Raw genomic sequence first — 22,112 nt, 5'->3', positions numbered from 1 at the left:
GAATGAGAGGTCACATTCTATGAGGAAGTGTTCCGAACAAGCTACAGGTGAAACAGTGGAGAGTTCAATGATGATAATGGTGGTGCAAATCCAGTCTAAAATAAGTATTTTCACATGAGGTGGAGACCTGACTAGTTGTATAAAGCTCATCCCCTGTAAGGATTGGGACAGTAGGGCTGCTTTGTTCTCACTTGGATAATTAAAACCCAGGTTAAAGTCGCCAAGAATGATGAATTTAGTGGCATGCTTGATGAGGGGTGTGATTAATAGTTTGATGTCATACTAAGGTCAGCTGGTTGGGTTGGGCTGTAGATAGAGGAGAAGGATGTTGTAGGTCGACTGAGGGTTGATGGACAGTTTAAGGTGGTTTCATATCCTGATTATTGTGCTGTATGGATACTTCTGAGGCGGGAAGATTTAGCGAGTTGGTGCAGTCAGCTCTAAAAATTGAGCCGTTATCAGGGCTGTATACTGACAGTTGCAGACCTGATACAGTATGGAGCCAAGATTCTGAAATGGTGAGCAAGTTGCGATGTAGGTCAATGATGCGACTGTGTATGTCGTTGGCATGATCCAAGAGATCGTGCATTAATCAGGGCACACTTGAGTGACACCACTTGGTCCCTTGGCGGTGGCGGGTGACGCGGCACGTCCATCGAGAAAGGAGAAGAGGGGATGAGTGTGGAGCTGGTGTGGGCATTAAGTCTAGAATTTCTGGTTACTCCCAAGATGGGGTATGAGATGCCATACCCTGGAGGGTGTCTAGGGAGGGTTCTGGCATGAAGTTTCAATAGACTTTGGGTGCCCAGGCAAGGGCGAGTATGGGTAGCAGTTTGAAAAGAAAAACCTGAACTGATCACAAGAAGTGCTATATTCAGTGGATGATTAAGTAGTAATAAGGGCCTACATGATCTCCGCCTTCTCATCAAGGACAAATTTGCTGGCCTTTAAGATTTATTCAGTTCAAACAAAGGCACATAACTTGGAAACTACCTGCAGAAACTGAAACATCATACACCAGATCTTTTCATGTCCTACAGGAAAGTACAGGTCTCATTCCTCCCAATCTATGGTTCATAATTTCTATCAAAATCGAACAAAACTTTAAATATTTTACAAAAAAATTAAATTGCACCTTAAGACCCATTTTCACCAATGAGAAATGTAACGACAGCCACCATTTAAGATAGAAAGCTTAGGCTCTGGAATAACACTCCAACATAGTAAGGTTAAGAAGTCTGGAATTCACCAAAAATCAACACAGTTCAAGAAGAGTTTATAACATGATCCAAGTTCCACACTTAAAATCATATCTGCATATGATCATTTCTTCCTGTGTTAGATAAAAGTTTATATCAAATGGTAAAGTAGCTATAGGCTTCAGTAATCAATTTTATACAATGTGTTCATTGACAACAAGCCTGCTACCTTGGCATCCACTCCAGAACCATTCAATGTGTACAGTGTAAATTAAAAGGTTCATGCTTAAACTACCTAGTCAGTTACAGTATGAATATGACCACCTCCAAGAATGAAGTGTTAGTGGACTATGATGCACTATCCGTGCTTCGTGGCTGAAAGCCTTCCCTCCTTAGACTGTTTATATCAATGCGTGTCATCACCTCACAACGAACCAGCAGGGCATCGTTTTTCAAATAGGCCCTCTGCTTCAAAACCTGTAGGTGCATGAAAGTCACATATCCAAACCCCTTTGGGTTCCTGGGCATGGTTGGTCGCTGGAAGGCAAGTAGCTCAGGTTTGGTTTCCATCACTTCTTCGTGGTTCTGCCTCAATGGTCCCTCTGACTGATCAAGAATGGATAGACATATTGTGCCCTGGAAAGGCCAAGTGAGATGGCTGTCATATTCACCCTGCATGGTATGTACAAAAAGGGATATATAGTTAGCACAGCGCTGTGCATTGGGCAACTGGAGTTGGAGACGTAAGCAGAGTTTGTAACCCGGTTTTCCAGTATAAAAGCCTGGACTGTGGAGGACCACAATACGCTCTTCCTCTTGAGTTTTCAGATGCATACTAAAATTCTCAATTTTCCAGATGAAGATGCCATTGCATTGCTGTGCCTCCAGCTCAATTACTTTGTCCTCCAAGCTACGTATAGTGCGCTTGATATCTGTCACCTGATTGCTCTGGGTTTCCATTTTGGCAATCAACTCTCGGATCTGGTGGTCCTGCCTCACTAAGCGGCCTTCTAATTGCTGGATAGTTTCCCTAAAGTTCTGGACATCTGGCATGCAGTTTTGCGGTGGCATGCAGTTTTGCGGTGAGAGCAAGGCATTTGGGTGGAGGGGACCTATGATCGAAGGCTCATAGGGCGAGTGTTCAGTCAGAGAAACTGGAGTCGTGGAGTGGACCAGACTTTGGAAACTGGCACCCCCCAGGGTCTTGGCCATCATTCGCATGTGGAGCTGTGTAAAATCTTGCATGTGGCGAGCTTCTTTATTCCGTTGCATCTAGAATTGAAGAATAAAAGGAGACAGAATGTTTGTCACATTCTACAAACAAAGAGATAGATTAGGTACTTACAATGTAGTTTCTTTCTAAAGCTCCACATAGTACATTTTATGGACTTGCATGCATTTTGGAGGCTGTGTTAAACTGGGAATGTGACTCGTCGGCTTACAATACAAAACTGGCTAGTATTTGGATTCACAGTAAGGCAACTACTCACAGTGAGTGGGAGTCATTGATCTGGGCAAACATGAGCAATGGAGCAACACAGGTCAGCAGGAATGATCTGCATGAAATGAGTCTTAAAAGGGAACTCAAGTCACAATATTTAATGTATTACCTTACGGAAATCTCAGAGGGCAGGCTTTATGGGTATTGGGAGGCAAAATTACTGTCATAATGTTGCACAAAAGAAGTCCATCCACAATGTTCTACTTAGTGTAATTGGTAACCTGTGTGACGAATCCAGATGTCACTTCTCACCGAGGGGAGCCCCATCCCATGACGCCAGGGTGTTGAGGCTCATTGGAAGAGCTCTCCCATCTGGAGACTAGGGAGAACACGATTTAACATCCCTCACCCAACACCCTACCAACCTCACTACCCTATAGAACCGAACACTGCCAGTACTCCCATATACTTTAAGTCTGTGACTTTAAGAAATACTGAGACAAGAAGAGGAGGGACTACTTGAAGGGAGTTTACCAGACAAGTACTGGGATGAGGAGGAGTTGCAAAGCCATAAAGAAAGCTCTATGTAACCTGAGTGACCATTACTTACAATGTTGCTAAGCCATCCCAGGTGGAAAGGAGGACCAGGAAGCTGCTTGGAACAGGAAATTCAAGCAGCTGTAGTCAGGGATGCCGGAAAAAACTAGACAGCATCCCCAGTGGGTAAGATGGCAGAGGACCCTTGGCGATGCAGTAACCCGACCTCGCAGGTGAGGTGGACCACACAGTCTGTAACGGGTACATGTACTACAGAGAGACAGAAGCTGCATAGCCACCGCAGTGCAGGAGGAGCCTGCGGAAGCCACGAGAGACCCAAGCAGAAAGAAGGCAGACCCTGAGGCAGAACAGAGCCAGCCAGAGAAGTCCCAGATGTAACGCTTACCTGTGGGGGCCCTGCGGGAGTGCCTGGTCAGTCTATCGATGGTTTCTGGTCCGGTCTGTCGGTGATCCCCTGCCCCTTGAAGATAGTCCAGACCACTCCTTTCCCTCTGCTCACTGCAGGTTGTAACCCAGTGGTCAGAGAGTTGGGAGTAATCTGGAGTAATGGATGGGGCACTCAATGTTGTGCTGCTGAACCTCCGTAATAGTTCTCCGGAGAAATGAAAGTCCAACCCAGTTCCTTCACTGGGTGGCCAAGATTGTAATCCTAGCCCAGTTCCTTCACTGGACAACGGTGACTCAGGCCAGCTTCAGCGCACCCGATTGCTAGTTCAGCTTCAGTTCTTATTGGCACTGTCCACACGGATTAATGTTCTTGAAAAGTGCTAGTGCCAGCGTACCGTCTTCTAGGCAGAGGCACGCAGTGAATTATGTGTTTCCTCCAAGGATAGTCAATTGCGGTTTGTTTTTTCCCTTTCCAGGCCCGTACTGCAACTACTGGGAACTGGCAGGTAAGTTTCCGGAAGCAGATTAAGGTAACTGCAGGAATGGTGGAGTTGGAAGGGGAAAGCGGGATACAGTTCTCACCCGCTTTTTGTTGTTTGTTTCGTAGGAGTGCTGAATTCCTGGATGCAGATGTGCTCTCGGTGCGCGGATGAGTCCGCAAAGAAGGCGGTGCAGGGAATAGGTCCTGATGCTGTTTCCAGATGAAGCCAAGCCACGATTCACTCACCCGCGGTGGATTCTGCATGAGGCTGTGCGCAGGACGCTGACTGCTGGAAGCGCTGGAATACAGAAGGCAGCTGGAAGTGCGAGGGAGGTGCCGGCCTTGAAGCTGGTTACTCGCGGAGAGCTGGTGCAGGCAGGCGTCACGTTGATCCCAGCCGAAGAAAATGCTAAGCACTGGGTATGGCCCAGAGCGGGGCTTATATCCCTGGGCCCACCCAGCACCACTAGACCACCAACGATTCATGAACAACGGGCTCCTCGGGGACCATGTTGAGTTCAGTTTAACATCACAACCTGGGGGGCATTTTAGTAGGGGCAGTTCCCTGGGCATAACAGTTCCTGCACCACTCAGCTACCTTCTTGGACCAGCTGTCACTAATACTACCTGGGAAAATCGTGACAGCACTCTCCCTCAAGGTCCCCCCAAGGGAAGCCATACCCAAACCCGGACAATCAGGATGCTCTCGATGATATTGAGCCGGGAGACGTGGAGCGTGTATGTGGTCTGCTGGTTCCCAGGTCCGATCCAGGACTCCATAGCCTTTTCAGTCTACCAGATAGTAAAGTTTCTTACGAACTGTCTTGGAATCCAGGATACTCTTTAACTTCGTATTCCTCTTCTCCCTGTACCATTACGGGAGGTGGTTGTCTTTGGGTGTCACGGGTGCCAGGGTACACTGGTTTCAATAATGAGACATGGAATACCGGATGTACCCGAAGTGTAGGCACTAATGCCAATTCCATAGCCACTGGGTTGACAATGTTCTTTATAGGATATGGCCCCACGTATTTGGGGTTAAAACTTCCTTGGCCTTTTCAATTGGATGTATTTAGTAGATAGCCATACCCTATCTCCAACCTGGTACCGGGGTTCAGGAGTTCTTTTCTTGTCTGCAAAATGCTTATGGGTGGTTTTAATTTCCAGTAGGGTTTGAGTTGCCCTCTTAAGTGTCTCCTTAATGCTGGCATGCAGGGTACTAACAGCTGGCATCTCCAAGGGTGCTGGGGGATCCAAAGTCGATGTTTGTGGGTTTCGCCCATGTAGAAAGAAGAAAGGTGAAATACCAGTGGAACTGTGAACTGAATTGTTATATGCGTATTCAGCAGCCCAAAGCAGGTCTACCCAGTTCAGATCTGTCTGGGCTAGCATACACCAAAGATACTGCTCTAGCGTTTGGTTTGTTCTTTTGGTCTGCCCATCAGTCTGTGGGTGGTGGCTGGTAGATAGACAGACCTCGAGTTGTGCTTTAGTACAACAGGCTTTCCAGAACTTAGACACAAATTGACTTCCTCGGTCAGATATTATAGCTGAAGGGAAGCCGTGTAGCCTAACAATGTTGGCGAGGAATTTTTGTGCTAATGTCCCGGCATTAGGTATGCTCTTTAGTGCAGTAAAGTGTGCCATTTTGGTTAAAAGGTCAACCACTACTAGGATGGTGTTGTAGCCCCCACACGGTGGCAGTTCCATGATGAAATCTAACGAGATGGTGTGCCATTGGGCCGGCGGGACTAACAATGGCCGAAGTAATCCTTGTGGTCTGGTTCTTGGGGTCTTGTTCCTTGCACAGATGTCGCAGGTTTTTATGTGTTGTACTATATCTTTTCTCCATGTGGGCCACCAAAAATATTGCTGTATCTTAGCCATAGTCTTTGCAATGCCGGGATGTCCTGCAGTCAATGCATCATGATAGGTTTGCATAACTTGCTCTTGCATTGCAGGAAGAGGCAGATAAAGACGATCCCGGTAGTAGGGTAAATCACTGGTTACCGTTCGTTGTGGCCCTTGTGAAGCCCAAGTACGGACCTCCGCCGGACCCATGGCGTCCTTGATTTTGTCCTGTAGCTTTTCCAGTGCTGTTGGGTGGCTGCCTGTAATGCCCATAATTTTTTCCTCTGGTATAATCGGTAGAGGCGCGGGGCCTGCATAGGCGTCCTCTTGCTCAGAGCTCCAGCCGATTCGTGATAATGCATCTGCCTTTCCATTTTTAATTCCAGGACGATAGCTAATGGTGAAGTCGTATTCCGAAAAGAATAGGGCCCATCGTAAGTGTCGTGGCGTTTGGGCTCTGGCTGTCCGTAGGAATTGTAAATTACGATGGTTGGTGAGTACCGTAATTGGGTGTTGTGCTCCTAGGAGATGGTGTTGCCACTCCTTAAATGCTACTTTTATGGCGAGTAGTTCTTTGTCAGTTACCGCATAGTTGAGTTCCACCGGATTGAATTTCCAAGACCAAAAGGCCACTGGATGTAACCGATTGGTGTCAGGATCCTTTTGGGAAAGTACTGCCCCCATGGCCACATTGGAGGCATCTGTTTCAACTAAGAACGGAAGATCTGGGTTCGGGTGTCTAAGTATGGGTGCAGTAATAAACCGTTTTTTCAACTGTTGAAAGGCCCCTTCGGATTCGGTGGTCCATGTGAAGGTACAGTCCTTGCAGAGTAACGATGTTATAGGGTGGACAATCTCAGAGGACCCAGCGATGAACCTCCTATAAATGTTAGCAAAGCCTAGGAAACTTTGGAAAGCCTTAATTGAAGAAGGTGAAGGCCATTTTAGTATTGCTTCCACTTTGCGGTTGTCCATTTGAATCCCCTGAGAGCTAAGTATGTACCCAAGGAACTCCACCATGGTTACATGGAAAGCACATTTTGAGTTTTGCAAAGAGCCGGTGCTGGCGTAACTTTTCTAGGACTGCTCGTACCTGGTGCACATGCATCACAACTGAGTCCGAGTAGATTCTGAGTAGATAAAATGTCATCTACATACACCATAGCGAAGTAGTTCTCTTAATACATTGGTCATAAAGTATTGAAATGCAGCTGGTGCATTGCACAGTCCAAAAGGCATACTCAAATAGCCCGAATTTTGTGTGGAACGCAGTCTTCCATTCGTCCCCGGCCTTCACGCAAACCAAATGGTAGGCTCCCCGAAGGTCCAATTTTGTATAAATCTTGGCTTCTTTCACTTGGTCTAGTAACACGGGTATCAGGGGTAAAGGACACTGGTTTTTATGGTCATTTTGTTGAGCCCTCTATAGTCTATGCAGGTTCTGAGGTCCCCCTCTTTTTTGCGAACAAAGAAGAGGGCTGATTAAACAGGAGACTTGGAAGGCCTGATAAAGCCGTTACCCAAATACTGATCTAAGTATTCCCATAGGTGCTGGTTCTCTCTTTCCGCAAAGGCATAAATGCGGCTACAGGGGAGTTGTGCACCAGGAATCAGGTCAATCTGATAGTCATAGGCCCTATGGGGTGGTAAGGTGTTCGCTTGTTCTTTATGAAAAACATCTTGGAAATCTTCATACTCTGGAGGCAGCTGACCGATGACTCCCAGTACTGTTCCCTGTACACTCAATACAGGTCCTGGGGTTTTGTTCACCTTAACCGGAACAGGGTAACAGGTTTGGCTACAGTCGGTTGAGAATGCCACAGAATGGGTGTGCCAGTTAATGGCTGGGTTATGACACACCAACCAGGGCATTCCTAGGATGAGCTGGAACTGGGGAGCGTTGATAAGATCGAGAACAATATGTTCCCGATGGCCATCATGGCACAGCATTACAACAATTCCAGTACACTGGGTCACTGGCCCGGATGACAACTGTGTCCCATCCACAGACAAAATATGGTCAATACTCTCCGGTTTCTGAATGGGAACACCTATGCACCTGGCCACTGATGTCCATGTAGTTGCCTACTGCCCCGCAGTCGATGTACGCTTCCAAGGCGTGCATGCGTTGTGGCTGCTCTGGGCATAGCAGGATAACTGGTGTTGTAAGATGCGAGACCGCAGACGTCCCTCCATTTCCTGACAAGCCGGTCTCTACTCTTGTCGAGCCATACAGTTTCCCGGTGGCTCCAACGACTCTGGTGTGGTTTCTATGACTTCTAATGGTCTCCGGGGTGCTTTATTTGGACAATCCTTGAGGAAATGCCCTGGTTTCCCACAGTATAAACAACTGTCGTTTCCGGCGTCGCTCTCTTTCTGCTTTGGTTAACGGGCCTCTCATACTTCCTAATTGCATGGGTTCAGGCACATTGTCAGTGGTCTTTGGTTTTTCCCGGGGTCGCATGTACAGAGGCTGGTTCTCAAAGCAGGATCGATCAGATTTCCTTTCTCGAAGACGGTGGTCCATCTGGACTACTAGATCTATGTAATCTGAACAAAGTTCTGGTGGATTCACCACTTGTGCTAGGACATCTTTCAACACACTCCGTAGTCCTCTATAGAACAAAGTAGTCTGTTTATCTTCGGGCCAGTTGGTCTCGGCCACCAGCCGATTAAATGTGGTGATGTATCCAAGCAAATCCTGGGATCCTTTGTCGAAGGGCTAACAATTCCCTGTCCAAGGCAGGTCCTCGAGTGCGGCGGGAAAAGAGCTTGTCCATTTCCTGTTGGAAGTTACCAAAGTTATATAAAACTGGATCATCTCGATCAACTAGTGGCACCAACCAACTAGCGGCATGTCCCCCAAGATAGGACAAGACAAAGGCCACCTTGGTTTGATCGGTCGGGAATGCCCCTGGGCGACAGAGAAAATGGAGCCGGCAGTGAGTCATGAAGACACCATACTTCTGGGGGTCTCCCATAAACCTTTCTGGTGGAGCCAAAGGAAAGGTGACCGGAGTGGTCACCTGTATCTGAGGTGCTGCCGCCACTGCTCCATCAGCTGGACCAGGCAAAGGGACCTGTCCAGCTTGAGTTCTGGTAAGGCGCTTAGCCAGTTCTTCTGTTCTCTCCCTGTTCACAACCAACTCCTTTCTCATAGCATTAGTCGCTGAAAGTGCGGCACGTAACTCGCCCAGTAGGGCAGCTAGCTGATCAACTTCTAAAGCCATGGCACTCGGGCAGAGCAGTATTGTGGGCTCTGCGGGAGTGCCTGGTCAGTCTATCGATGGTTTTTGGTCCGGTCTGTCGGCGATCACCTGCCCCTTGAAGATAGTCCAGAACACTCCTTTCCCCTCTGCTCACTGCAGGTTGTAACCCAGTGGTCAGAGAGTTGGGAGTAATCCGGATTAATGGATGGGGTACTCAATGCTGTGCTGCTGAACCTCTGTAATAGTTCTCTGGATAAATGAAAGTCAAACCCAGTTCCTTCACTGGGTGGCCAAGATTGCAATCCTAGCCCAGTTTCTTCACTGGACAACAGTGACTCAGGCCAGCTGCAGCGCACCCGATTGCTAGTTCAGCTTCAGTTCTTATTGGCACTGTCCACACGGATTAATGTTCTTGAAAAGTGCTAGTGCCAGCGTACCGTTTTACAGGCAGAGGCATGCAGTGAATTATGCGTTTCCAAGGATAGTCAATTGCGGTTTCTTTTTTCCCCTTTCCAGGCCCGTACTGCAACTACTGGGAACTGGCAGGTGTCAACTGGAGGTTCCGGAAGCAGATTAAGGTAAGTGCTGGAATGGTGGGGTTGGAAGGGGAAAGCGGGATACAGTTTTCACCCCTTTGTTGTTTGTTTCGTAGGAGAGCTGAATTCCTGGATGCAGATGTGCTCTCGGTGCACGGATGAGTCCGCAAAGATGGAAGTGCAGGGAAGAGGTCCCGATGCTGTTTCCAGATGAAGCCGAGCCGCTTCAGATGAGCCGCGGGGTGTTCGGATGAAGATTCACTCACCCGCGGTGGATTCCGGACGAGGCCGTGCATGGGACGCTGACTGCTGGAAGCGCTGGAATACAGAAGCTGGAAGCATGAGGGAGGCGCCGGCCTTGAAGCTGGTTACTCGCGGAGAGCTGGTGCAGGCAGGCGTCACGATGATCCCAGACGAAGAAAACGCTAAGCGCTGGGTGTGGCCCAGGGCGGGGCTTATATACCCTGGGCCCACCCAGCACCACTAGACCACCAAGGATTCATGAACAATGGGCTCCTCGGGGGCCATGTTGAGTTCAGTTTAACATCACAACGTGGGGGCCATTTTAGTAGGGGCAGTTCCCTGGGCATAACAGTTCCTGCGCCACTCAGCTACCTTTTTGGACCAGCTGTCACTAATACTACCCGGGAAAATCGTGACACCAGAAGGCATGGGAGCAAATGGGCTGGCCAGTGGGGGTACAAGAGGGTCTTGGTTACTGCATAATTACACAAGAACAAATCCAGAACACAGGGGATGGGATGTAACCCCTGAGCTAGAAAAAAAGTAGGGCAAGCCATAAGGATAAGTAGTTACCCGATAGGGGCACATATCAGACCCCCAAATCTAAGGACACATATAAAGAAAAGGACACGAGTCCTCTTCCTCATAGCAGTACTTGGCAGGAGAGTAAACCAAGTCTGCGAGATCAAAGAAGCATAGAAGTACGGGTCTCGGACCTGCACCCAAAACAGAAGGAAATTACAAGGCATCTTCCTCGTTGCAGTACCTGGCAGGATAGTGAACTAAGTGAGTCACAGTGGGAAGGTCTGGATCAAGGACCCTACCAGTGCATGAACTGTATTGCTGAGAAACCTAAAAGAGAGGCCAGGGGAAGGGAGTCATTCCACCTGGTGCTGTTGAACTGTGATACCAAAGTAAAGGAGAAGCCAGGGGAAGGGAGTCATCCTCCCCTGGTAACCAAAGTTGTAAAGACTTTCTGACAGAGTGTTAAGAGATAGACAGTGTGTCTGCCAAGGAGAAGCGCTTGAACTATACCTTTGTGTGTTTGAGAACAGTTTTGACCCGGGAACGGGAGCCATTCCCCTAAGAAGATCAAAACTTGAAGTCAACTTTTATCCCCAGTCTAGAAGAAGGGAGTCATTCTTCTAAACCAAGGTGGTCTACTTTATTTCTCTAGTTTAGTTTCAAGTGCAAGGAACAGAAGTAGTGTTGACGCTGGACTATTGATTTACACGGACATTCTGACAGACCCTTAATATTTTAGTTAAAGTAGGTGAACACCTCTTATAGATAGGGACAGTTAGGTTCTTTCTTCAGTTTCCCCGACAAATATAAGTCCATAGCGATCACCATGCCACTTGTGTGTCAGTCTCCTCCTTCTGCACCCCCATACCCGACTGTGCTAAACTGGTTTATCACAACAAAAAATATACTCCTCCCCCACCCTCTTTCCAGTAGGTTGCCTTCTTTGCAGCTATATACTTCTAAGGAACACCTCATAGATATACCTTGAATTGCCCCCTGCTTGAAATAGGGAAAGGATGAAAATATCAAACTCCTTTACTGTGATATGCAGTTAAATGCAGCAAGAACATTTTAACACTGTGTTAATCCATATTTAAACTCACACAAAATACATGTTTTGATACCTTTTTGTGGCAATAACTGAAAATGGTATGCTTTGGTGGTAAAAACAAAGTTACTGCTACAGACGTAGCTTTTGCTTACATATAGCATCTCTGCGCCATCCTATCTGATCGGAGAGCCTTGGCCCAACTTCTTGTCGCACTGTGCCCCACGTGGAGGGCCAACTCCAAGATACAAGCTACTTACCGATTCTAAGATGGCCGCTGCAGCTGATCCAATTTAGTGGATCTTAGTTGCTGATATGGTTGCCTAGCAATAAGTCCAGGCAGGCTACTTGACCAATTGAGGCCGACCAGAGGCGGAAGCCGGCGAGAGCGGAGCGGTCTATTACTGCCTCATCATCTGCGATCTACCCCTGACATATCTGGCGCCCTGTAGCCAGAGAGCCAAAACCGAGCTGAACCTTGAACCCTGTACTACGGCGCTGCGCACTTGCAGCTCACCAGAACCCTACTCCGAGCTGCACAGTCTATATGGTCAGACAACACTTATTCTACCAGAAAAACTATTTTGTGCCGTGGCGCCACCCAATGCCATGGTTCTACTATCGCTGCAGCTATTCCATCTCTAACTTTGCAAGGTTTTTCGCTTATTTAAGCTTAGATTCAGACTCCAATGTGGCCCTCACTAGTTGTCTCCACCCTTCGGTGACCAGGTACACATTGTAATTGCCCGACCACCCCCATATTAGCAACAGCCACATACTAATTTATCCGAATGTGCCTACAACTGAATTAGCTTAGCTTGGTGATCTGCACACTCCTCTGCCTGTACATATCTATGCTCATACTGAACCAGCTTACATTGCTAATGTATCAGACCTCCATTGCTTGTTCATGCTAACTATCTGTCTCATCCGCTGATGTATCCTAGACATGCTAATGTTAGACTAGCCTATTTTGTTAAATGCACTGGCACCCTTTGTTTTACCTAGTCCATCCTAGTCCATCGATTTATCCTAGCCATGCTAATGTCTATTTCGCTAATCTAGAATTGTTATTACATTAGCTCTGCCTAGCTCATTTACCTCACATGTCCTCCCTATTGCAGCATGCTGACCACAAGTCATAACCTTAGCACCCTTGGCATCCTACTCTCACTCATTATCCTAGCATGAGTTACCAGGCTCTCCCTCCCGCACCTCAGAGTCCCACCAAATCTGACCAACATGAAGTTAGTCAATTCATCCATTATGGAACAATCTAGCCCAGTACCAAGTCATCCGTGTAACACAGTATCTGGGAACACTAGACTCCAATCTAGATTAACGAAACTCTATGAACCCCCTACTAGATCTCTGCCCCTAGCTAATAAGAAAATGAATTGCTACATTAGCCATAAAATCACAAGAACCAATTCCATTCTCAAAAGGCCACGTACTCGCTCTAACTCTAAGACCCAACTTACAGGAATCTCCCTTACACCTACTGCTACTGCCCCTAACCTTAAAAGGTGCCTTAATGCCAGATCCTTGGTTGCTCATGCTACTGAGATATCCAACCTTATCCAGACTGAAAACTATGATTTCCTGGCCATCACTGAATCCTGGCTACATGCCGCAGCAGGTCCTGCCCTCGAAGCAACGAAGCACGCAGAGGAGGTTTAGCCCTTATTGTCAAATCTAATGTTTCAATAAGACCAGCTCCACCCCTTGATACTAAATCATGTGAAAGTCTCACAGCCCAACTATCCCTCCAGCTTTCTTTAGACCAGCTGTGGCTCATTTTTTCCCTCTACATCTTTGTATATATTATCATATATTATCTGCATCTTTAGGTGATATACCGCCACTATCCGGAATAACCTTTATATAGTGGATTTTGTTTTGATGTGTAACTAAACTGTACTTTGTATGTGTGTATAATGATTTATGACAAAGCTGTAAGTTGTCTTATGCAATGCACCCTGATACCCCCGGGTCTGGTGTGCAATACAAGTAATAAAACAAACAAACAATACTTACCGTAGTGACCAACATATCCTAGTTCATAGTTCCTTTCCTCCATACTTGTGGCATATGCCGTCCTTCAGGATGGGACCAGAGCACTTTTTGATATCATCAAAAGAAGAAAGTATTTTTAAAATGTTTACAAAGGGCCAGCGCATCTTGCTTTAGCCCCGCCCAGCACATCGCCCTTCAGTCCTTTTCCATCGCAAAGGCCGGTAGTCATTTTAGCAATAATAGGGAACTTTATAGAGGGTGCAGTGGGCGGCCGTATGGAGGAAAGGGGACTATGGATTAGGAGTATGTTTGTCGCTACAGTGAGTAACTTTGACTCCTACGTCCCATTCCTTTTCCTCCATACTAGTGGGAGATTGACAAGTATTCATGTATACGCCGGGTGGATGGAAATCTCATTTACTTGAAAAGGTTTCTAAGAACCGCTTGACCAAACTGAGCATACACTCGTGAACTAGGTCAAGACAATAGTGTTTACAAAAAGCTGAGGGAGAATCCCAGTTGCCCACCTTAGCGATGATTTCCCAAGGCACATACATCTGGAAATCTACAGCTGCAGCTTTGCCTCGCACATGGCGAGCATGTATGCTCTTGGCGCAATATATAGGGAAGGAGCCCAATAATAATAGAATCGTCTCTAAATCACATAAGCTTACTGTACTCTGTACATATAAGCCTAACAATAGGCAACATTGCAAAGCACATTTAATGAACAATCCAGAGCAATCCAAAACATATGAAAACTTCTGGTCATCAAAAATAAATTTTGCATTTTATTTCATATCAATAAATGTTATTAAACAATCCACAAAAAATGCACATTAAAAAAATCCTCTTGACAAATCAAGTGAAAGTGCAAAGTGACTAATGTATGCAAATATGTAGTGACTGCAGAGTACATCATTTTTTTTTTTTTCTTTTATTTGCATTTGGTTCATAATACACAACAATTCATGCAGAACCTTTACAAAATTTAAAAATATTACAAATAATCATTTTACAATTACAAAAATAGCTGTAATTCATTCTCAATGTGTTTACAAAAACTTGCCAATTCATATATTAAGGGTTTGTGACATCCCTGCATCATTCTGGTCCACAAAACTTCAAGACAGTCCTCAAATTCAATTTCCGCAAATTTCCTCAATTTGAGTGTCCTTGTATTCTTAAAATGCGGACAGTACAGTATAAGATGTTTCAACGTTTCGTACGATTCATTACATTCAACAAATCGACATCCCACGCGATCATTTAATTTATTCATTTCCCAGTTTTTAGTCCGTTCCCGTGTATGGTATAGATTTAATCTAAAGCGAATATATACCTTTCGGATATTTTCGCAAGGGAATAACAAAACATGGTCATAACGTGGCATGCGCTGTTTTACATGCATACTGTATTCCTTATACAACACATAGGTTTTAATTAAATAATCAATCAATGTCAATCCATTGATGCATGTCATGTATTAGGAAAAGGTTTCCCGTCTATGGGGTCAACGTCTCCAATTAACTGGGGAGGAGTGGCTGCAGTCCCTTTACTGTGTAAGCTTCCGAAATGCAGGCGAATATCCAGTAAAATATAGAGGCACTAGTTGTGTTACCTTAGGATTTTCGAATGTTACAAACAGATGTGAGAAGGTTCTGAAGTCTTTAGTCCTTTCTAGATGGAATTTGAGAGCTCTCCTAACATCAAGGTTGTGGAGAACCCGCTTTGCATTCGATAGTGGGTCTGGAAAGAATGCTGCTAAGGAAATTGACTGGTTAATGTGAAAATCTGAAACAATTTTCGGTAAGAAGGAGGGGTGCATGCAGAGCCCTACTTTGTCCATTTGGAATGAAAGAAAGGGTTCTTCAATAGAAAGAGCCTGCAGTTCTCAGATTCTTCTAGCTGACGTAATGGTGACCAGAAAAAAAACACTTTCCAGGTGAAGATCTTTAAATTCACCGTTGCCATGGGCTCGAAGGGTTTATGACAAAGGGCACTGAGACCCACATTGAGGTCCAATTTCGCCTGAGGTGATCGGACAGGTGGAAGAAGATGCAAAAGACCAGCAAAGTGACGTTTTATTACTGCATTTGTGAGGGTAAAAGAACAAGAGTGTGTTGAAGTAAACCCCAATAGTAGAAAAGTATATTCGGCATGAGTGTATATGCATGCCCATAGAGGCAAGGTCCGAAATGAAGGACAGGACACACTCGATTGATGCCTTACAAGCGTTGTTCAGACACCAGTTACGGAATCAAAGCCATTTGTTCCTGTATTGAGTCCGTGTGGAGGGTTTGTGCGCTGCTTGGATTATGTGCATATTATTCTGACAGATTTAACTGAGATAGGGACCCGTCCTCAGGAACCAGGCGGCTAAACTGAGGGATTGTGGGGTGGGATGTCGCACTCGCTGTTGGTTCTGGTGTAAGGAGATTGGGAATCTCTGGTAACTTGATTGGAGGAAAGGCTAACCGGTGTTTCAACTCTGAAAACCAGAAACTGGCTGGCCACACTGGGGCTTTGAAGATTAGAGTGGAGTTGCACGACCTCTGCAGTTTCAACAGAGTGTGATGCATCAAGGGGAGGGGTGGAATAGCACACGCTCACATTACGTCCCAAGAAACCAAGACATCTCAAGCGCATCACCCAGAGAGCTCAGTCCTTGGCCCTCCCTGGAGGCATAAAGTAGGAGTTTCTTGTTGGAAAATGTTGCGAAGCTCAGAGTCCCCCACTGCTTTTTTTATTTTATTTTTTTATTTTTAAAGTGTAAAAAAATGTTTTGTTTTTTTTTTTAGTTTACATTTAAACTTTTATCACACTTTCCATTTCATTTCATTTCGTTTCTTTTCCTTTCATTTCATTTTATATCATGACTATCTTTAAATCCTTCGCCTCCAAAGGTATATGTTTGTTTATTCACTTAATTTATCCAGTCTTTAGCGTGTTTTCCACGGCTAGTTCATCGTCTTTTTCTTTGAGGATTTTATCCAAAAAGTTTACACCCGCACATGAGAATCTGGGATTGTGTCCTTGGATAAAATAGTCCTATCGTTCCTCGTCGTTGCATTGGGTCATTTTTAACATATACCTTGATAGCATTCGCTTTCTTTCCTTTGAAACGGCAGTGCAGTTCGTCATGAGATGCATCGGTGTCTCCAGTTGCCACTTGTTTTGACAGAATCTGCAGCGCCCTTCATTTGTGCCTCTTCCTCCAGTTCTGTTTTTATAGTCATTAGTTGGGTAGACTCCCAACCAGATTTTTAATAGTGTTGCTCTATGTGTGTAAGATGGAAATTTTGCTAGATACTCTGGAAGCACGTTTCTTTTTCTATGTTCGACTGCCATGTTTTTTATGTTCTTTAGCTTCATCTTGGCCTCTCTTGTTGCAATCCAGTCCTGTCTCATGAGCTTTTATTTTACTTTGTTGGGGTTTGTCACCAGTTCTTCTTTAGATGAGTCCATTTTTGATAGAACCTGCAACCATTCTCTTTTCCAATGGTTGAGGTAAGTTGAACTTTTATCTAGTCCTTTGGTTGCCAGTAGTTTGTAGCTCTCGGCCGGCCTGGTTTCACAGATTTTCCTCAGCAGGCATAATGATTTCCATTTCATTATGGCTTCAAGTGACTCGAGCCCCAGTTCCGCTCTTATTGCCACTATCAGAGTGCTCCTTGGAAGCTTCAACACTGGTTTCCAAAATCCACTTTCCAGTTTAGACCATATTTTATATGATAGATTCAATCCAGCTTCGCTCCCATATGCTAAGGAGGGCAGAACTTTTTGAACATAGAACATTCTTACCGGTGCTAATGAACATTTTCCATATTTACCATCTAAGACCCTTCCTTGTGCGCTTAGATTTCTGACTTTTGCAAGCAGAATTTCTTCCCAGCTCTTTTCCACTGTAGAGGCGTTGAGTCCGACACCTAAGTATTTTATCATCTCTATTCGTTCAAGAAGTTCTCCTTCTATATGCCAGTTACATTTTTTCATTATGGCGTTGTTCTTGCCATTTATCGTCAGAATCTTTGATTTTCCCACGTTGATCGTCAGGTCATTTCTTTGCATGTAAGTCTGTAGATTATTTATGAGTCTTTGCAGCCCGATTCTAGTTTCGTCTAATATTACTAGGTCGTCTGCATAGCATATTATCGACACTTCCTGTTTGTTTATTTTCAGACTGAAGTGTCTTGAACATGTTGTTATTTCTGGTATGTCTGCTAGAAACAGTTTGAATAATGTGGCTGCAAGCGGACAGCCTTGCTTCACACCCTTGTTGATTCTGATATTGGCCGTCAGATCCCCTCGGTTGTTCACTCTGATTTGGGTGGTCGTATTTCGATGTAACGCCCTTATTGGGTTCAGTAATTCCGCTGGACACGACCATGATTTTAACTTTTCCCATAGCTTTCTTCTATTTACAGTATCAAATGCTTGTCTTAGATCGATAAAGGCCAAATGTAGTTCTTTTTTGAACTCTATAGCATTGGTTTTTAGCATTGATATTATGAATAGGTTTAGATCAGTTCCTGTTCGCTTAGTGAACCCTGTTTGGCGCGGGTCAAAGATGTTGTTCGTCTCTGCCCATTTTGTCAGGTTTTTCTGTAAATCTGCTGCAAAAAGCTTTCCTGTTGTTGCTAGTAATGAGATCGGTCGATAATTTGTTGGCAGATCTCGTTGACCCTTTTTATATATTGGCACTGTTATGCTTTTTGTCCATGTTTCTGGGATCTTTCTTTGCAATACAATTGTCGTGAATAAGATGTTTATCATCACTGCCCGTGATTTTGGATCTTTCTTCAGGTGGATATTCGTTAACCCGTCAGGCCCAGCAGCGGAGGAGTCTTAATTAACGAATTGCGGTTTCAATTTCCACCTCGTCCATCATTTTCATCCAAGCGTGTGTTGTAATTCCTTCAGGTAAGTCCACGTCGTCAGCTCTAGCAGAAAATACTTCTGTGTAATGTTTTATCCAATCATGCTCAGAGACTCCACGTGTTAGTCTACTTTGATGGTTCAGGGTACAATTGTTTATTAAGTCCCATTTTTCTCTGGTATTGGACTTTTGTAGGGTCTTTAGCATAGATTCCCCTTGTTCTTGAAAAAATCTGGGACAGAACTTGAGCGTTTAATTCCCACTCGTGATTTGCTACGGATTGGTGACTGAGGGAGTGGGCCTCGGTTTTCTCCAGACCAGGTATATGGACTGTCTTCCAAACATTGATTTGCACTGCCTAGTCCCAATTATGAACAGCTAGGAGTACTAGAGGCGTAGACTTGGTCCCCGTTAGGCAAGGTTTGTATGCAGTACCCTTTGGGTGCACTACACACAACTCTGACTACAGGTATAGGAAACCCAACCTACAGAGTTTTGGTATCGTGTGGAGCAGCCAGGCTCATCTCAAGAGGGGTCAATGTGAGCTGTGGGGGAGTTACACAGAGATTCACAGTGACAAGTATTCAAATAAACACACACACACACAAGGTTTTTAAAATAAATAATTATTAATTTATTTATCAGTCAGAGTAAGCCTTATAACAGTAACACTCAAATACACTTCAAAACCCACACTCTTAGTTTTTAAATCAGTAAAGACCCTTTTGGGATGGCCCACAAACTCAACATACACCCTCAGGTGACTTCAATAGCTACGGTGCTGGGGACATTAACATCTTACTGTTTGCATTTAGAATACTGTTGAAGTTGGTAAAAGGAAAAGGTTTTTAGAACAACAAGAGACCACAAATATTATTAAGCAGGCAAATAAATACGTTTGTATCCCCCAAGCATAGTCATTCAGTATAATAGGCCACAAAGGGCGAAGATCTCTTGAAGGACTTCCTGAGCTATTTCCCACTCGTGGGAAACTGTGCTCTGCCTGCTCAGAGCATCCGCTGCTGTGTTTTGCTCTCCGGCAAGATGAACTGCCGACAGAGATCCCTTCTTGTATTGCCCAGAACCAGAGCTGCATTGCTTCTCTGAACAGTGCTAGTGACTCTACTCCTCCTCTCTTGTTGAGGTAGTACATGGCCACCGTGTTATCTGTCATTGTCAGGACATTCTTTCCCTGTACAGAGGGCAGGAAGGCCTTCAGCGCTATTCCGATCGCCCTCAGCTCCAATAGGTTGATGTGTACTTTGTACTCTGATGGAGACCAACGACTGCTGATTGTCAATTCGTTGGTGTGAGCTCCCCACCCTGTGAGTGAGGCATCCGTCACTACTGTTATCTCTGACCATGGTTGCCAAAAAGATTCTCCCTTGAGGATATGTTCCCTGCAAGCCCATCATTGTAGATCCTGTGCTACTCTGACTGGAACTTGCAACAGATCTAACATTGGAACCATTGAGTCTGCGGGCCAATTGAAGGGATCTCATCCTCAATCTGGCTTCTGGCACCAGAAAAATGAAAGATGCCATAAGGCAGAGCAACCTTGTGAAAATTGAAGGCCGGTAGATATTGGACATTCTGGAAATGTATTACCATTTGCAGAATGTGATGAGCTCTCTCCTCGGGAGGCGAGGCTTTGCCCGAACAAATATCCAGGACCAATAAACTGGAGTTTCTGAGAAGGTATCATGTTTGAATTTTTTAAATTCAGAGAAAACCCTAGTTTGTGAAGGAAGTGGCAAGTTTTGGACAGATGTTCCTGGGCTTGTTCTGGAGAATGTACCCTGATCATCCAATCGTCCAAGTAGGGGTAGACGTGAATCCCCCCTCTCCGGAGACTCGCTGCCACCACCACCATCAACTTGGTGAAAACTCTCGGGCGGAGGTCAACCCGAATGGCAGAACTCGAAACTGATAGTGAGAATTGCCAATCGTGAACCTCAGGTACTTTCTGTGCTTGAGATGGATTGGCACATGAAAGTAAGCATCCTGAAGGTCCAATGCTACCAACCAGTCTTGGAGTTGGAGAGCTTGAAGGATCTGAGAAAGTGTGACCATCTTGAACTTGTCCTTCCTGAGGAACTTGTTCAAGCTTCTCAAGTCCAAGATGGGTCTCAGTCCTCCTCCTCCTTTGTTATGAGGAAATATGGGGAATACCAACCCTTGTTCCTCTCCACTACAGGTACATGCTCTATTGCACCTTTTTGTAGCAGGGTTAAGACTTCCTGCAACAGGAGCGGATCTGGATTTTTGACAGAGTTGTATCCCGTTGGTGATTCTGAGGTTTCTTTTGAAAAGGAAGGTAGTAACCTTGGGATACTGTTTCCAGTGCCCAAGCATCTGAAGTAATGCCCCGCAATTCTTCCAGATGCTGCAAGATCCTGCCTCCCACTGGGGTCTCGTGGGTCAAAACCTCAGAGTGGTTTTGCGGCAGCTGCAGCAGCGGCTGAAGGGACAGAGGTCGCTGCTGGGGCAGATCTAGCACCTTTTCCTTGCCCCCGAAGAAATGTCCTTTGCCCTCTCAGACTGGCCTGTCCCCTTCCTTTCCGAAATGAGGAAAATAAAATCGAAAGGGACGGCCCCCTCCAGGAAGATGAGCCTGTGTAGGGGCGTTGTTGAGGTTGTCGTATAGCGACACTCTGCAGCTTCTCCAAACTTTCATCCGCCTTTCTTGCAAACAACCTCAAGCTAGCTGTCAAATGGCATATTAAGAAGCCTGCATTGCACATCTGGTGCAAAACCTGACTTTCTTAGCCACGCAAATCTGCGTAGCACTGTGCTAGACGCCATGGACCTACTGATACTGTCAGCTGTGTCCAAACCTGATTGAAGGCATCCCTTGAAGCCTCCTTTCCATCCCTTACTATGGATAGGAACCCTTCACGTTCCTCACCTTCCAGAATGTGTTCAGCTGCCGCTGACATGCAGTCCAACAGGGTATATGTAAATCTTGCAAGGGTGCAAGTTACATTTGTGGATTTTAAAGCCATGCTCCTTGACGTAAAGATCTTTCTGGACCATGCATCAACCTTTTTATCATCCCCATCAGGTGGAATTGTAGGGTATGCAGCATTTCTAGTAGAGATAGCTGCTTGAACTACCAGACTTTCAGGAGATGGGTGTTTACTTTATTAGGGATCTAAGCGACAGGATCTATATTTTGACACATACTTCTTATTTACTGCAGGAATAGTTTCTGGGTTTTCCCATGCAGTGTTAACCTTCCTTTGTAAGGCTACATGAAAAGGAAGTATGGGGTCTTGCTGAGGTCCTCCTGAAAGGATGTCAGTCATGTCATCATCCTGATGGATGGGTGAAGTTCTACTCCATCCCATGAATTCAGTTACCCTGTTAATCAATTTTCTATAACCTGCATCCACATGTTCAGCTGGGTCAGTCTTTTCAAATTCATATTTTGGAGATGTATCCAGACCACTTGCTGACTGCAAGCACTCATACACGTCTTGCATCTTAGATTGAGGGTCAATTAACTCCTCAGGGACTTGTTTTGCACCAGATTTAACACCAGCAGGTGAAATCTCTTGCTGATGAATCTCCTTCACATATGGAGGACATGGTTCTAAAAAAGTCATGTCTGCTTTCTGGATGAAACACCTTTTCAGGTGGCATAGATTTTAACACTGGTGTTGATTTGGCCATTGGAATGGACAAAGACGTCGATAAAAGCGTCGATGGTGTCGATGTTGTAGGCATTACCTTCGAT

General features: G+C 45.4%; 1 protein-coding gene across 2 annotated transcripts in view; it reads right to left on the bottom strand.

Moving 5' to 3' along the window:
- Positions 1-936: 936 nt before the first annotated feature.
- TRAF6 (TNF receptor associated factor 6) overlaps positions 937-22,112 on the bottom strand; it is a 346,063-nt gene continuing 324,887 nt past the window's right edge. For both annotated transcript variants that reach the window (XM_069623348.1, XM_069623349.1), the window contains exon 7: positions 937-2,471. In XM_069623348.1, the coding sequence (XP_069479449.1) occupies positions 1,548-2,471 (924 nt within the window). In that variant the 3' untranslated portion in view covers positions 937-1,547. The remainder of the gene's footprint in view (positions 2,472-22,112) is intronic.

This window comes from Ambystoma mexicanum, chromosome 11 (genome assembly GCF_040938575.1).
Source record: "Ambystoma mexicanum isolate Mex_15411 chromosome 11, UKY_AmexF1_1, whole genome shotgun sequence".
Classification (NCBI taxonomy): Eukaryota; Metazoa; Chordata; class Amphibia; order Caudata; family Ambystomatidae; genus Ambystoma; species Ambystoma mexicanum.
The sequence above is the reverse complement of the archived record's forward strand: the minus strand, read 5'-3'. Positions and strand labels throughout refer to the sequence as shown.